Genomic DNA, 15,690 nt, shown 5'->3' with positions numbered 1-15,690 from the left:
GGGTACTCACCAAACATCTAGATAAATTCCTTGAGAGGCCTAGTTTCCAATATGGGGTCACTTGTGGTGGTTTTTTGCTGTTTACGTACCTTAGGGGTCCTCCAAATGCGACATGGTGCCCGCAATCTTTTTCAGCCAAATTTCCTTTCCAAAATTCAAATATTGCTCCTTTTGTTCCAAGCCCTCCCATTTGTCCATACAAAGGTTTCAGACCACATGTGAGGTATCACCGCACTCATAAAAAAGTGGGTAACAAACATTTGGGTCAAATTTGTGGAATTACCTCTTGAAAAAGTGAGAGAATTGATGCTAAAGCAACATTTTTGAGAAAAAAATGACAATTTTCAATATGACAACGTAACGTTATCAAAATCTGTGAAGTACCTGTGGGTCCAAAATGCTCACTATACCCCTTGATAGAAGCCTTAAGGGGTTTAGTTTCCAAAATGGGGTCACTTGAGGCGGGTTCCTGGTGTTTAGGTACCTTAGGGGATCTGTAAATGCAACATGGTGCCCGCAATCTGTTTCAGCCAACTTTGCTTTCCAAAATTCAAATATTGCTCCTGTCATTCCAAGCTCTCCCATTTACCCAAACAAAGGTTTCTGACCACATGTCGGGTATCGGCGCGCTCATAAGAAAGTGGGTAACAAAGTGTGAGGTCCAATTTTTGGTCTTACCTTTTGAAAAAGTAAGAAAATTAGTGCTAAAGCAACATTTTTAGGTAAAATGTTAATTTTTATTTTTTTTCATTCCACATTACTTTAGTTCCTGTGAAGCACCTGAAGGATTAATAAACTTCTTGGATGTGGTTTTGAGTACCTTGAGGGGTGCAGGTTTTAGAATGGTGTCACTTTTGGGTATATTCTGTCACCTAGGCTCTTAAAGTCACTTCAAATGGGATGTGGTCCCTAAAAAAATGGTTTTGTAAATTTTGGGAAATTGCTGATGAACTTTGAACCCTTCTAACTTCCTAACCCCAAAAAAAATTAGTTTCAAAAATTGTGCTGATCTAAACTAGACAAGTGGGAAATGTTATTTATTAACTATTTTGTGTGACATAACTGTCTGGTTTATGGGCATAAAAATTAAAAGTTTGAAAATTGCAAAATTTTTAATTTTTTTGTCAAATTTCTGATTTTTTCACAAATAAAATAAAAAAATATCATCCTAAATTTACCTCTAACATGAAGCCCAATATGTCACGAAAAAACAATCTCAGAATCCCTGGGATCTGCTGAAGCGTTCCAGAGTTATAACCTTATAGAGTGACACTGGTCAAAATTGCAAAAAATGGCCTGGGCATTAAGTACAAAACTGGCTTCGTCCTTAAGGGGTTAAATGTTCCAGATCGCCAAACAAAGTAAATATTAGACAATGATAACACAAGTAAACACAAAATATAGCTTATGAATAAAAGCCTTTATTATTAAGGGGAAAAAGAAATCCAAACCTACAAGGTCCTGTGTGAAAAGGTGATTGCCCCCCACTCCTTAACCCCTTCATCCCCGGGCAATTTTCCGTTTCTGTTTTTTTTTCTTCCTCTTCTTCCAAGAGCCGTAACTTTTTTATTTTTCCGTTAATCTTGCCATATGAGGACTCATTTTTTGCGGGCCGAGTTGTACTTTTGTATGAAACCATTATTTGTACCATATAATGTACTGCAAAATGGCAAAAAAATTCCAAGTGCGAAAAAAGTGTGTCTGCCTGATTGGTTTTGGGATATTTCGTTCACTATGTTCACAATATGGTAAAACTGATGTGTCGGTATGATGCCTCAGGTTGGTATGAGTTCGTAGACCCCAAACATGTATAGGTTTGCTTTTTCTAATAGGTTAAAAAAATTCACAAGTTTGTACAAAAAAAGGAGCACTTTTTGCACCATTTTCCGTGATCCGTAGCGTTTTTACTTTTCGGGATCTATGGCTCAATGATGGCTTATTTTTTGCGTCTCAAGCTGATGTTTTTAACGGTACCATTTTTGCGGAGATGCTACGTATTGGTCGCCTGTTATCGCATCTTGCGTAAAATATGTGGCAACCAAAATACGTAATTTCGGACTTTGGATTTTTTTCCTGCTACACCGTTAATCACATTAAAGGATTTTATATTTTGATAGATCAGGCATTTCTGAACGCGGCGATACCAAATGTATATTTTTGTATTTTTTTAACCCTTTTTCAATGGGAGGTGATTTGAATGGTCAGGGTTTTTATTTTTTTTTTATTTTTGTAAAACTTTTTTTTTTGCTTTTTTTTTTTATTTTACTAGTCCTCTAGGGGACTATAAGAGTCAGCAGTCTGATCGCTTGTTCCTTTCTGTAGATCACAGCTGTATAGCTGAGATCTGCAGAAAAACTGCTTTACACTCACACACAGCGGTCTGCCGGGTGTAACAGGAAGTGACTCATGATAGCTACAGGAGTCATCACATGACCCTGTGGTACCATGACAACCATCGGATCGATGTGATCACATCACGTGACTTCTGATGGCGCTGGGTAAGTGAATGTTTACCGCGGCGTGCTGTTTCATCTCACTGTCACATTTTGATAGCGAGATGCAAGAGATTAACAGGCACGAGTGGAACACGGATCCACTCATACTTGATAGCCGCACATGTCAGCTGTTCAAATCAGCTGACATGTGCAGGGATCGCTGCCGGCGGGGGTTAACCCGACACGATCCATGATGTACCCAGTATGTCATGTGTCGTAAAGAGGTTAAAATATAAATGAACTATGATTTAGCACATCTTTGGGAAGATGAGTTACATTTCCCTACCCACATCCTGGCCTAATTACTGCCACATCTGTACTCAATCAAGAAATCACTTAAATAGGACCTGCCTAACAAAGTGAAGTAGACCAAAAGATCCTTAAAAGCTAGACATCATGCCGCAATCCAAAGAAATTCAGGAATAAATGAGAAACAAAGTAATTAAGATCTATTAGTCTGGAAAAGGTTCTAAAGCCATTTCTAAAGCTTTAAGACTCCTGCAAACTACAGTGAGAGCCATTATTCACAAATAGGGAAAACATGGAACAGTGTTGAATATTCCCAGGACAGGTTAGCCAACCAAAATTACCCCAAAAACGCAGCAACTACTCATCAAAAAGGTCATAAAAGACCCCACAACAACATCCAAAGAACTGCAGGCCTCACTTGTCTTAGTTAAGGTCAGTCTTCATGACTCCACCATATGAAAGAGACTGGGCAAAAATGGCCTGTTCCAAGATGGCAACCACTGCTGAGCAAAAACACCATAAAGGTTCGTCTAAGTTTTTCCAGAAAACATCTTGATGATATCCAAGACATTTGAGAGAATACTTTGTTGGCTGACGAAACAAAAGTTGAACTTTTTAGAAAGTGTATGTCCCATTACATCTGGCGTAGAAGTAAAACAACATTTCAGAAAAGGAATATCATACAGTAAAATAGGGTGGTGGTAGTGTGATGGTCTGAGGCTGTTTTGTTGCTTCAGGTCCTGCAAGGCTTGCTGTTGTTAATGGAACCATGAATTCTGCTGTCTACCAAAAAATTCGGAAGGAGAATGTCTGGCCATCTGTTTGTGACCTCAAGCTGACGCACACTTGGGTTATGCAGTAGGTCATTGATCCAAAACACACCAATAATTCCACTTCTGAATGGCTTAAGAAAAACAAAAGTTAAGACTTTGGAGTGGCCTAGTCGAAGTCCTGACCTTAATCAGATTGAGATGCTGTGGTATGACCTTAAACAGGCGGCTCATCCTTGGAAACCCTTCACTGTGGCTGAATTACAACAATTCTACAAAGATGAGTGTGGAGACACGGGGGTCAGTGGGTGCTCTCGTCCGCTGGCCCATTCGCCTTTCGAAAGACAGCATAGCCCAGGGCTCATCCCAACTGAACGCCCGACCTCCTTAACCGTGGGCGGAACACTACTCAGACAACACAGCGTGAGGGAATCACAATATTAAGACTTTATTGGATCCCCAAACAATTAACGGCACATAGCACATAACCAGCAAAACCACAAAATGTAACCAGCAACAGTTTCTCACCCTTCCGCTAGCTCACCAGGAATTAGAATGTCCGTGCCTCAGAGCTTCCAGGGCTACTTACTCCAAACCAGCAGCACCCCGCTTTCGGTGGGCACCCATCGAGAATGGAATAACGCCAGATTTAGGAAGCTGGCTGAGGTCCGCTAAGCCTGTAGTCAGGTGATAGGATTGTCCCAAGCTGTATTCCTTCCTTAGGTAGTCTTTGATATCTCAGCTGAATCCTTGTATTCGATGCTGAAGTCCATATAGTATTATAATTCAGGTTCGGTTATGGCTTGCCAATCGGATCTGCAGGTCCTAGATTGGTAGCATGTAGCAAGAGTCTAGCCGGGCAATGGACAGACCTCCTTCTTATACCCCTGAGCTCTCCATTCAGACCATTGGGGTCTTCACGATTGGTGGATAAGACTGGGCTCTTATTAGCTAGATTTCAAGCCGTTTACAATGGGAGGTTCGTATAATTGATTTGTCTGAGTATCTGACCTTCACTGGCCAAGGTAATTACATGAGTCAACAAGAACTGTAACACTAGACTCCTAAGGGGTGCTTCACACACAGCGAGCTCGCTGCCGAGATCGCTGCTGAGTCACGCTTTTTGTGACGCAGCAGTGACCTCATTAGCGATCTCGCTGTGTGTGACAATGAGCAGCGATCTGGCCCCTGCTGCGAGATCGCTGCTCGTTACACACAGCCCTGGTTCGTTTTCTTCAAAGCCGCTCTCCCGCTGTGACACACAGATCGCTGTGTGTGACAGCGAGAGAGCGACAGATGAAGCGAGCAGGAGCCGGCATCTGACAGCTGAGGTAAGCTGTATCCAAGATAAACATCGGGTAACCAAGGTGGTTACCCGATATTTACCTTAGTTACGAGCCTCTGCAGCTCTCACGCTGCCTGTGCTGCCGGCTCCGGCTCTCTGCACATGTAGCTGCTGTACACATCGGGTTAATTAACCCGATGTGTACAGCAGCTAGGAGAGCAAGGAGCCAGCGCTAAGCAGTGTGCGCGGCTCCCTGCTCTCTGAACATGTAGCTGCATTACACATCGGGTTAATTAACCCGATGTGTACTGTAGCTATGGTAGGAGAGCAAGGAGCCAGCGCTCAGTGTGCGCGGCTCCCTGCTCCCTGCACACACAGCTGTGCGCTGGTAACTAATGTAAACAAGCATGCAAAAGAATAAGAAAACAGGACGGAGGGAAACCCTTTTTCACACCTTTGTATCTGCTCTCAATGTTTTTGTAACCACACCCATGGTGACCAGGAGCTAGAGGCAGTTACTCCCTTCTTGGTCATGAGTAGCAGAGACATGAATAGCCCTTTGAGCCACATGTACAAGTTGAGTAGTTGGTGATATTTTTACCTCAGTATTTGTAAACCAAAAGCTTGAGTGGAGCAATCTGAGAAGTATATTAAAAACATGGGCACCACTGCTGCATTTGTTGCAGTCTTTTGGTTTTGGCTTACAAATACTGAAAAAACTCAAGAATACCCAACATGTGCACATGACCTTAAACTTGGGAAAACCCTTAGGCCATGCGCACACGAGTATTTGGGGAGTTTGTTACCTCGGTATTTGTAAGCCAAAACCAGGAGTGGGTAAAAAAATGCAGGAGTGGTGCCCGTGTTTCTATTCTACTTTTCCTTTGACTGGTCCACTTCTGATTTTAGCTTACAAATAATGAGGTAACAAACTCAATGATCAATAATTAAAATTGTGAAACTGATTTGTAGTACTTTAAGTACTATATTTTTTTTGTATAATGCTAACATGTAAATTTGTTGCAGATGCTGGAGATCAAAATATTTGTGTGATATCCGTAAAGAAATATTTACATTGGAAAACCGCTACCAAATAGTTGTAAATAGGATGGCAGAACTAAAGAATGAAGAGGACCTGCTTATATTACAAGAGGCTGACATTATTGGCATGACTACCACAGGTTAGATGTAGGATCATATATATATTGTAATCTGGCAATCGGCTAGTTTGTGAATTGCCGGTATGTACCACAGAAGTGTAGTAAACCTGGAAGTCCATTCTGGTACTTGAAGTGCCATTTGTTTTGTTGAAGTAGTCTCAGGGCCAGGTTTATGGAAAGCTGGAGAGATAGGTGGGTCTGGCTATCCACATACCTCATCCCATGGCTGTTTCTCAGTTAGTATAGTGAGACTGTTTTGCATATGGCAGTCAGTGTGAAAAGGCTGTGTGTCTTTGATGCCTCTGGGAAGAATCCACTGTGTGATGGGAGGATTTGCGAGTCCGAACTGGGACTGTGTGGGTAGAAGTTGGACGCTTCTGAAAGAAACCGAAGTGATGGAAGTGAGGTTTCGCTTCATCTAACCAGGGTCAATTCGTGGAGCTGGAAATAGTTCCACTAGGTTACGTGAGTACAGTACCTGACAGAAGTTCTGTCGCTTATCCATGTTATGTTACATAGTTACTTAGGTTGAAAAAAGACCTAGGTCCATCTAGTTCAACCTTCCTCCACCAGTTCTACATTTTGTCACTAAGTCATTTATAACCAACAATGTTGTGTGTACTGAGGAAATCATCCAGCCCTTTTTTAAAAGCTGTTGTTTTATCTGCCATTACTACCTCTTGTTGTAGGGCATTCCACAGTCTGACTGCTCTAACTGTAAAGAACCCTTTCCTATTTAGCTGTCTGTAAATAAAAGCTTATAAACTGACTTTAAATTCATCCATTAGTTTCATAAATTACTCTTTTGAAAGCTGAAACCCTCCCAAATTTGGTTTAGGTTATGAAAATATTGATCATTTAATGAACACATAAATGTCAGATTTTGGCAAGACAAAAGTTTTGTCGCCCACAGAAAGTAATGTGAAATTCAATCAAATAATTAACTTCTAATACAAAGATATGTTGCATAACATTGGTGAATTAAGTTGTGGTGCTATTAGAGCCATATTGAATATTTTGCGTGACTTCCATGAGCTTGAAGGACGGAATCCCTGCAGTTGAACAATGATTCATACAATTTATTGATGAAGTCATCAAGAATAGCATATTTGGGAAAGCTAACCCATCCAACCTCTTAAGAGGCCAGCAACACCGACTGAGCAATTCGATGATGCTTATAGGCCCAAATAAAATTGTTCAGCCATTTCTGAAATCTCCGGATCACCATTCTAGGGATCGGTATAGGGAGCGTCTCTAACAAGTACAAAAATTTTGGGAGAATCGTCATCTTAATAGCAGCCATCCTCCCTAAAAAGGATAGGTGAAGCTTGTCCCATTTGGCCAACATCTTTTTTAGATTTTCAAAGAAAGCTGGAATTCTTTATAGTCACCCGTTAAATATATCCTTAAGTATTTTAAGCTGTCTTTTTTCCACGTATATGCAAATGCTGACTGTAAAAGGAGAGAACAGATGGCTTTAAATTCAGTGGAAGGGCTTCTGTTTTTGTGGTGTTAACTTTATAACCCGAAAGGGTTCCGTATTCAGTCAGGATAGCATGGAGATTGGGTAGGGATATCAAGGGATTTTGAATTGTTAAAAAGACATCATCTGCAAAGAGAGACAATTTATATTCTTGCCCCTTAATCCGGAACCCTTGAACATCTGGGCTTTCCTGATTGTGTGCTGCCAGAGGTTCTGTGCATAATACAAATAATAAGGGGGAGAGGGGGCACCCCTGTCTGGAACCGCTGTGAATAGGGAAAGTTGATGATGATGCATGAGGGAGTTTTACCAAGGCCTCTGGACCGGTATATAAAGCCTTGATAGCTTGAAGAAAAGGCCCCCCAATGCCAAATCGCTGAAGGGTGGCAAACTAAAAGGGCCAACCTTGCCTATCAAAGGCCTTTTCGGCATCAAGGCTAAGGAGCATGATTCAGAGCGTCAACAACACTTATTGTTCTTCAGGTGTTGTCTCCCGCTTGCCTGTCCAAAACGAATCCCACCTGGTCCCCATGGATTAACTGTGGGAGAAGCATCGATAGTCTAGTGGCCAATATTCTTGCAAATATTTTAATACATGAATGCTTCAACTGTATTATGCTTGCATGAAATTACCATAATTTCGTTGTACAGATTTGTGCTGGTGTTTAAGGGTGCGTGCCCACTATCAGTGATTACAGCTTTTTTGATGTAGCGTGTTATCGTTGCGTCCAAAACGCTGTATTGTACAGTACAAGCATAGAAGACGGGATTTCTTGAAACCCCGTGTCCACTGTGCTTGTTTTTTCTGCAGCGAACATACACTCACTGACAGAAGTTCTGTCGCTTATCCATGTAGGATGAAAGAGGAAGCTTGGAAGACAAAACCACAGAACTGACTTCATCAATAAATTGTATGAATCATTGTTAAACCGCATTGATGCAGTCTTTCAAGCTCATGGAAGTCACACAAAATATTAAATATGGCTGTAAAAGCACCACAACTTCATTCACCAATGTTATGCAACATATCTTTGTATTATAAGTTAATTATTTGTTTGAATTTCCCATTACTTTCTGTGGGCGACAACATTTTTGTCTTTCCAAAATATGACCTTTGTGTTCATTAAATGATCAATATTTCAGCTTTGCAGCAACTTTATCTTCATAACCTAAATCACATTTGGGAGGGTTTCAGCTTTCAAAAGAGTAATTTATGAAACCAATGGATGAATTTAAAGTCAGGTTATAAGCTTTTATTTACATAACATGAATAAGCGACAGACGTTCTGTCAGAGAATGTAGACCTGCGGTGCGGCTTTGCAGGCCGCAGCATGTCAATTGTTTGCTGCAGATTCGCATGCATCCTCCGTAGGGAGAACAGAAGCGAGAGACCGCAGCGCACTGAATCCTGAACGTGGGTACAAGCCGCTGTGGTCTCCTGCGGAGGAGACTCGCGGCCCTGGAGGTCAGGACCCGCTGCGTCCAGGACACCGTAAGTCCTGATCGTTAGCACATACCCTTAGATTTTTATATGCCATCAGCTGAGGTTTTTATTCTTAGTTTTAGTTCTTAAATTTTAAATTTATTTTTGTATTTCACCTACATTTAGGTGCAGCCAAGTTTAGAAAGTTGGTACAAAATGTTCAGCCTAAAATTGTGATTGTAGAAGAAGCAGCTGAAGTATTAGAAGCTCACATCATTACTACACTTAATTCCAGTTGTCAACACCTTATACTCATTGGAGACCATCAACAGGTATGTTCTAAAAAATGTGTAACATATAAATTGTAGTAAAGCAATTTACCACTACTTTCAAACATTTTCTTAATGAGAACAACAGGGGCGTAATGATTACGGCCACAGAGGTAGTGATCGCGTCCGAGCACAGACAGGTTCTACCAATCCCAGCGAGGGTGTACATCCAGCTGAAATGCACTTCTGTTCATACACCGTGTGCAGAATTATTAGGCAAGTTGTATTTTAGAGGATTTTTTTTTTTATTATTGATCAACAACTATGTTCTCATTCAACCCAAAAGACTCATAAATATCAAAGCTTAATATTTTTGGAAGTTGGAGTGGGGTTTTTTTAGATTTGGCTATCTTAGGAGGAGATCTGTTTGTGCAGGTAACTATTACTGTGCAGAATTATTAGGCAACTTAATAAAACCCAAATATATTCCCATCTCACTTGTTTATTTCACCAGGTAAACCAATATAACTGCACAAAATTTAGAAATAAAAATTTCTGACATGCAAAAGCAAAACATTAGTGACCAATATAGCTACCTTTCTTTATGATGACACTCAAAAGCCTACCATCCATAGATTCTGTCAGTTGCTTGATCTGTTTATGATGAACATTGCGTGCAGCAGCCACCACAGCCTCCCAGACACTGTTCTGAGAGGTATCAACAATTCCATCAATCCCATCATATAAAATCAAAGGAAAAATCCATGTGATATGCAATTGTCCACCAAAGCATCATAAGAAAAAATGGAGAAGAAGGTGGACTTGGGAAATTTTTAAAATTATTAAATTATATTGATAACAAATTTAAAAGGTACACGGCAGTCCCCCCCTGCAGGTTTACTTCTTTGAACCGGTTGGTATTACATTTAAACTTTCAACGGAATGCTTTTTACTATCTGTACTTTACATTTTAGCCGGTTCATTTCTACTTTTGCCTTGCCGGGGGCAGACTGCTGTTCTTTTCATATGGCACCTAATTGATTTTGCCTAAATAAGCATTTCAGCTTCTGACTCGTATGCATTTTATTAGGGTCTTGCCATTTATTGTAATGATTCCCTGTATTCTGTGAACTTCGCAATATAAGAGTGCTTTCTCACCCTCATTTACCTTTATACACTTTGCATAATAATAGGATTCTGTCAGCGTTTTCTATGTTTTGTCTAGTATTTTGTATACATGTTTGGTCCATTTTTCTATGCCCCCTATTTGTGTCATAATAATGTTTACCTTTTAAATTTGTTACCAATCAAATGTAATAATTTTAAACATTTCCCAAGTCCACCTTCTTTTCCATTTTTTCTTATACTGTTCCGAGAGGTGTACTGTTTTTCCTCCCTGTAGATCTCACATTTTATGAGGGACCACAGGTTCTCTATGGGGTTCAGATAAGGTGAACATGGGGGCCATGTCATTATTTTTTCATCTTTTAGACCTTTACTGGCCAGCCATGCTGTGGAGTAGGTGGATGCATGTAATGGAGCATTGTCCTGCAAGAAAATCATGTTTTTCTTGAACGATACTGACTTCTTCCTGTACCACTGCTTGAAGAAGTTGTCTTCAAGAAACTGGCAGTAGGTCTGGAAGTTGAGCTTCACTCCATCCTCAACCCGAAAACATCCCACAAGTTCATCTTTGATAATACCAGCCCATAACAGTTCCCCACCTCCACCTTGCTGGCGTCTGAGTCAGAGTGGAGCTCTTTGCCCTTTACTGATCCAGCCTCTGGCCCGTCCATCTGGCCCATCAAAAGTCACTCTCATTTCATCAGTCCATAAAACCATTGAAAAATCAGTCTTAAGATATTTCTTGGCCCAGTCTTGACGTTTTATCTTATGTCTCTTGTTCAAAGGTGGTCGTTTTTCAGCCTTCCTTACCTTGGCCATGTCCCTGAGTATGGCCCACTTTGTGTTTTTTGATACTTCAGTAACGTTGTTGCAGCTCTTGACATATGGACAAACTGGTGGCAAATGGCATCTTGGCAGCTTCATGCTTGATTTTCCTCAATTCATGGGCAGTTATTTTGCGCCTTTTTTGCCCAACACGCTTCTTGTGACCCTGTTGGCCATTTTCCATAAAACGCTTGATTGTTCGATGATCACGCTTCAAAAGTTTGGCAACTTCAAGACTGCTGCATCCCTCTGCAAGACATCTCACAATATTGGACTTTTCAGAGTCCGTCAAATCTCTCTTCTGACCCATTTTGCGAAAGGAAAGGAAGTTGCCTAATAATTAAGCCCACCTTATAAAGGGTGTTGATGTCATTACACCACACCCCTCCTCATTACAGAGATGTATCAGACAGCAGGAGAAAAGAAGGTTTAAATACCGTGCCAAACCACAAGAGTCCAGATGAAGTTAGTAAATCTCTTTTCTTTATTTTCACAGGTCTACGTGTTTCAAGGACATATCCGTCCTCTTCCTCAGGACAAAATGCAGAGAATACTAATAGTATGGAAAGGATAGTATTCTCTGCATTTTGTCCTGAGGAAGAGGACGGATATGTCCTTGAAACGCGTCGACCTGTGAAAATAAAGAAAAGAGATTTACTAACTTCATCTGGACTCTTGTGGTTGGCGCGGTATTTAAACCTGCTTTTCTCCTGCTGTCTGATATCTCTCTGTGTTGCGGGACCGCTGCCTTCCACGCTACTTTCATGCTGTCAAAGGGGTTGTGACTGGCACAACCGCATCAGGTGAGTGTTCCTGCTAAATATTCACCTTCCATTGTCATACCGGGTAAGACCCTATTTGCGCCTTATCATCCCACAGTTTTTCTTGCATTACAGAGATGCACATCACCTGATTTACTTAATTGGTAGTTGGCTCTCAGTTTGGAGTAGGGCAACATGTATAAAAAGAATCATGTGATCAAAATACTCATTTGCCTAATAATTCTGCACACGGTGTAGACCTGTCGAGTCCTTGCACTGCAATACATGCCGCTGACTAATCAAAGGTTAGCTGCTGCCTTCGGCATGCCCATGACTAGAGATGCATGGCAGTGATGTCCTGCATAACTATATCAGGCACGCCGATGTCAGCTGCTGGCTACAGAGATGACGATGCACGACGTGGGAGATGGGGAAGGAGAGTAGAATGTTGGGGGTTTTTATGCATTAGAGAACAGGGAACATATATACCAGGAAGGGGCTCATGGTGGGGACATATATACCAGGATGAGGGACATATTTGCCAGGATGGAGACAAGGATATACCTGGATGGGGGACATATTCACCAGGATGGTGGACATATACAGTACAGACCAAAAGTTTGGACACACCTTCTCATCTCTAGAACAACTGTAAGAGGAGACTTTGTGCAGCAGGCCTTCATGGTAAAATAGCTGCTAGGAAACTGCTGCTAAGGACAGGCAACAAGCAGAAGAGACTTGTTTGGGCTAAAGAACACAAGGAATGGACATTAGACCAGTGGAAATCTGTGCTTTGGTCTGATGAGTCAAAATTTGAGATCTTTAGATCCAACCACTGTGTTTTTGTAGAAAAGGTGAACGGATGGACTCTACATGGCTGGTTCCCACCGTGAAGCATGGAGGAGGAGGTGTGATGGTGTGGGGGTGCTTTGCTGGTGACACTGTTGGGGATTTATTCAAAATTGAAGGCATGCTAAACCAGCATGGCTACCACAGCATCTTGCAGCGGCGTGCTATTCCATCCGGTTTGCGTTTAGTTGGACCATCATTTATTTTTCAACAGGACAATGACCCCAAACACACCTCCAGGCTGTGTAAGGGCTATTTGACTGAGAAGGGGAGTGATGGGGTGCTACTCCAGATGACCTGGTCTTCACAGTCACCATACCTGAACCCAATCGAGATGGTTTGGGGTGAGCTGGGCCGCAGAGTGAAGGCAAAAGGGCCAAAAAGTGCTAATCATCTCTGGGAACTCCTTCAAGACTGTTGGAAGACCATTTCCAGTGACTACCTCTTGAAGCTCATCAAGAGGATGCCAAGAGTGTGCAAAGCAGTAATCAAAGCAAAAGGTGGCTACTTTGAAGAACCTAGAATATAAGAAATATTTTCAGTTGTTTCACACTTTTTTAAGTATTTCATTCCACATGTTTTAGTTCATAGTTTTGATGCCTTCAATGGGAATCTACAATTTTCAGAGTCGTGAAAATAAGGAAAACTCTTTGAATAAGAAGGTGTGTCCAAACTTTTTCAAGTTCCAAAGAAATTCAAGCTGTCCTTCAGGCTCAGGGTGCAACAGTGTCAGCACGAACTATCTGACGACATTTGAATTAATTGAAACGCTATGGCAGGAGACCCACCAGGACCCCACTGCTGACACAGAGACATAAAAAAGCTAGCCCACAATTTGCCAAAATGTACATGAGTAAGCCACAATTCTTTTGGGAAAGAGTCTTGTGGACAGATGAGACTTAATCATTCTAATGTTTACCAAAAACTGAATGCGTTCCTACCAGGGCTGTGGAGTCGGTAAGCCAAACCTTCGACTCCGACTCCGACTCCGACTCCTCAAATTCTCTTGCACCGACTCCGACTCCGGCTCCGACTCCGACTCCGGCTCCGACTCCGACTCCGGCTCCGACTCCTACATATATTGCTTATAGTTAGGTGAAAAATTTATTGTAGTACATGAATATGTGTATGTGAACATCAGACATTTAATAATTTTTATGATACAATAATCAAGATATTTGGATAGAACATAAAATATATTTATTGGAATACAACTTTAGAACACAAAAAACTGTAATAAATTGTAAATATGTAATACACTATGTAATATACAGTAGATTACATATATATCTTGTGTGTGTGTATATACACTGTATATATATATATATATTATATATATTACATATTTACAATTTATTAGTTTTTTTTGTGTTCTAAAGTTGTATTCCAATAAATATTTTATGTTCTATCCAAATATCTTGATTATTGTATCATAAAAACAATTAAATGTCTGATGTTCACATTGTACTACAATACATTTTTCACTTAAATATAAGCATTATACTAAATGTTGTTATTTAGTAAAATATTCAGCACATTCTGCATTGCACTCCTGTCCCCAATTTATTATATATTTTAGGAGTCGGAGTCGGTGCATTTTATACCGACTCCGACTCCGACTCCGACTCCACCAAAATGAGCTCCGACTCCGACTCCGACTCCACGACTCCGACTCCGACTCCACAGCCCTGGTTCCTACAAAGAAAAGAAGACTGTATTTTCAGAAGAAGAGTGGTCCAAAATTCAAGTTAAGAGATGTAGTAAGCTTGTTGATGGTTATAGGAAGCGACTGATTGCAGTTATTTATTCCAAAGGGTGTGTAACCAAATATTAAGTTAAGGGTGCCAACTATTTTGTCTGCCCCATTTTTGAGGTTTTGTGTGAAATTATACTCAATTTGCCTTTTTTTTCTATGTTTTTTTTGTGTTGTTCAAATACATAGAAAGGAAATAAAAGATCTGAATAACAAAACATGTATAATTGCAATAATTCCATTTTGTTCACAAGACATATTACCAGAACGATTTTGACTTACATTTTGGCAAACTGCAATCTAGTTTTCTTTTATGTGTGTGTCTGTTTCAGCAGTTGCGTCCACCTGGGTCTCCAGCGATAGTGTTCATTTCATTGAAATGTTGGTGGATAGGTTGATCTGATACTGATCACCCTGACCCTATAGAACAGCTTGAATTTATTTGGAATTTGCTTAGGGCTGCTTGCATTGCAACCTTTCAGCAATTTTCTCTTCTGTCCACGTCCAGAAAGATTAGCTGCAGTGCCATTGGTTGTAAATTTCTTGATTATGTTCCACACTGTGAACAGTGGAACATCAAGATCTCTTGAGATGGACTTGTAACCATCAGATTGCTGATATTTTTCAACAATTTTGGTTCTCAAGTTCTTAGACAGTTCACTTTTCCGCTTTCTGTTCTCGATGTTTAGTAGGGCACACACAGAAACACAATGCAAAGTCAACTCCTCCCCTTTTTATATGGTTTCAGGTGTCATTTTCATATTGCCCATATCTGTTACTTGCCACAGGTGAGTTTGAATAAGCCTCATATGCTTGAAACAAAGATGCTTACTCACAATTTTGTAAAAGTGCTAACATATTTGTCCAACCCATTTTGTTTTTTTTTGTGAAATTATGTCCAATTTGTTTTTTGGGGTTTTTTTTAATTGTGTTGTTCCAATACACCCAAATGAAATAAAGGAAATTAACATGTGTAAACAAAACGTGTGATTGTAATAATATTTTGGAAGAACTACTTAATTTTCTGGAACAATTTCAAGGGTGCCAGTGCTTTCATCCATGACTGCATATACCAGGATGAAGGACATATATACCAGGATTAGCCCATTATAGGGACAAATATGCCAGGATGGGGGACATATTTACCAGGAACGGGCTTAGGCTGGGGACATATATGTTAGGATGAGAGACATATAGAGCAGGATGAGGAGACATAATTACCAGGATTTGGGAAAATATTTAC

General features: G+C 40.6%; 1 protein-coding gene across 1 annotated transcript in view; it reads left to right on the top strand.

Annotated features, from left to right (window-relative positions):
• The window catches only part of LOC142243895 (NFX1-type zinc finger-containing protein 1-like), a 267,452-nt gene that overhangs the window by 200,306 nt on the left and 51,456 nt on the right, over window positions 1–15,690 (top strand). Inside the window, exons 9-10 of the mRNA XM_075316092.1 lie at window positions 5,826–5,980; window positions 9,052–9,197. Of these exons, the coding sequence (XP_075172207.1) occupies window positions 5,826–5,980; window positions 9,052–9,197 (301 nt within the window). The remainder of the gene's footprint in view (window positions 1–5,825; window positions 5,981–9,051; window positions 9,198–15,690) is intronic.

This window comes from Anomaloglossus baeobatrachus, chromosome 6 (genome assembly GCF_048569485.1).
Source record: "Anomaloglossus baeobatrachus isolate aAnoBae1 chromosome 6, aAnoBae1.hap1, whole genome shotgun sequence".
In the NCBI taxonomy this organism is placed as follows: Eukaryota; Metazoa; Chordata; class Amphibia; order Anura; family Aromobatidae; genus Anomaloglossus; species Anomaloglossus baeobatrachus.
Note: the sequence above shows the minus strand (reverse complement) of the source record. Positions and strands in the feature narration are given on the sequence as shown.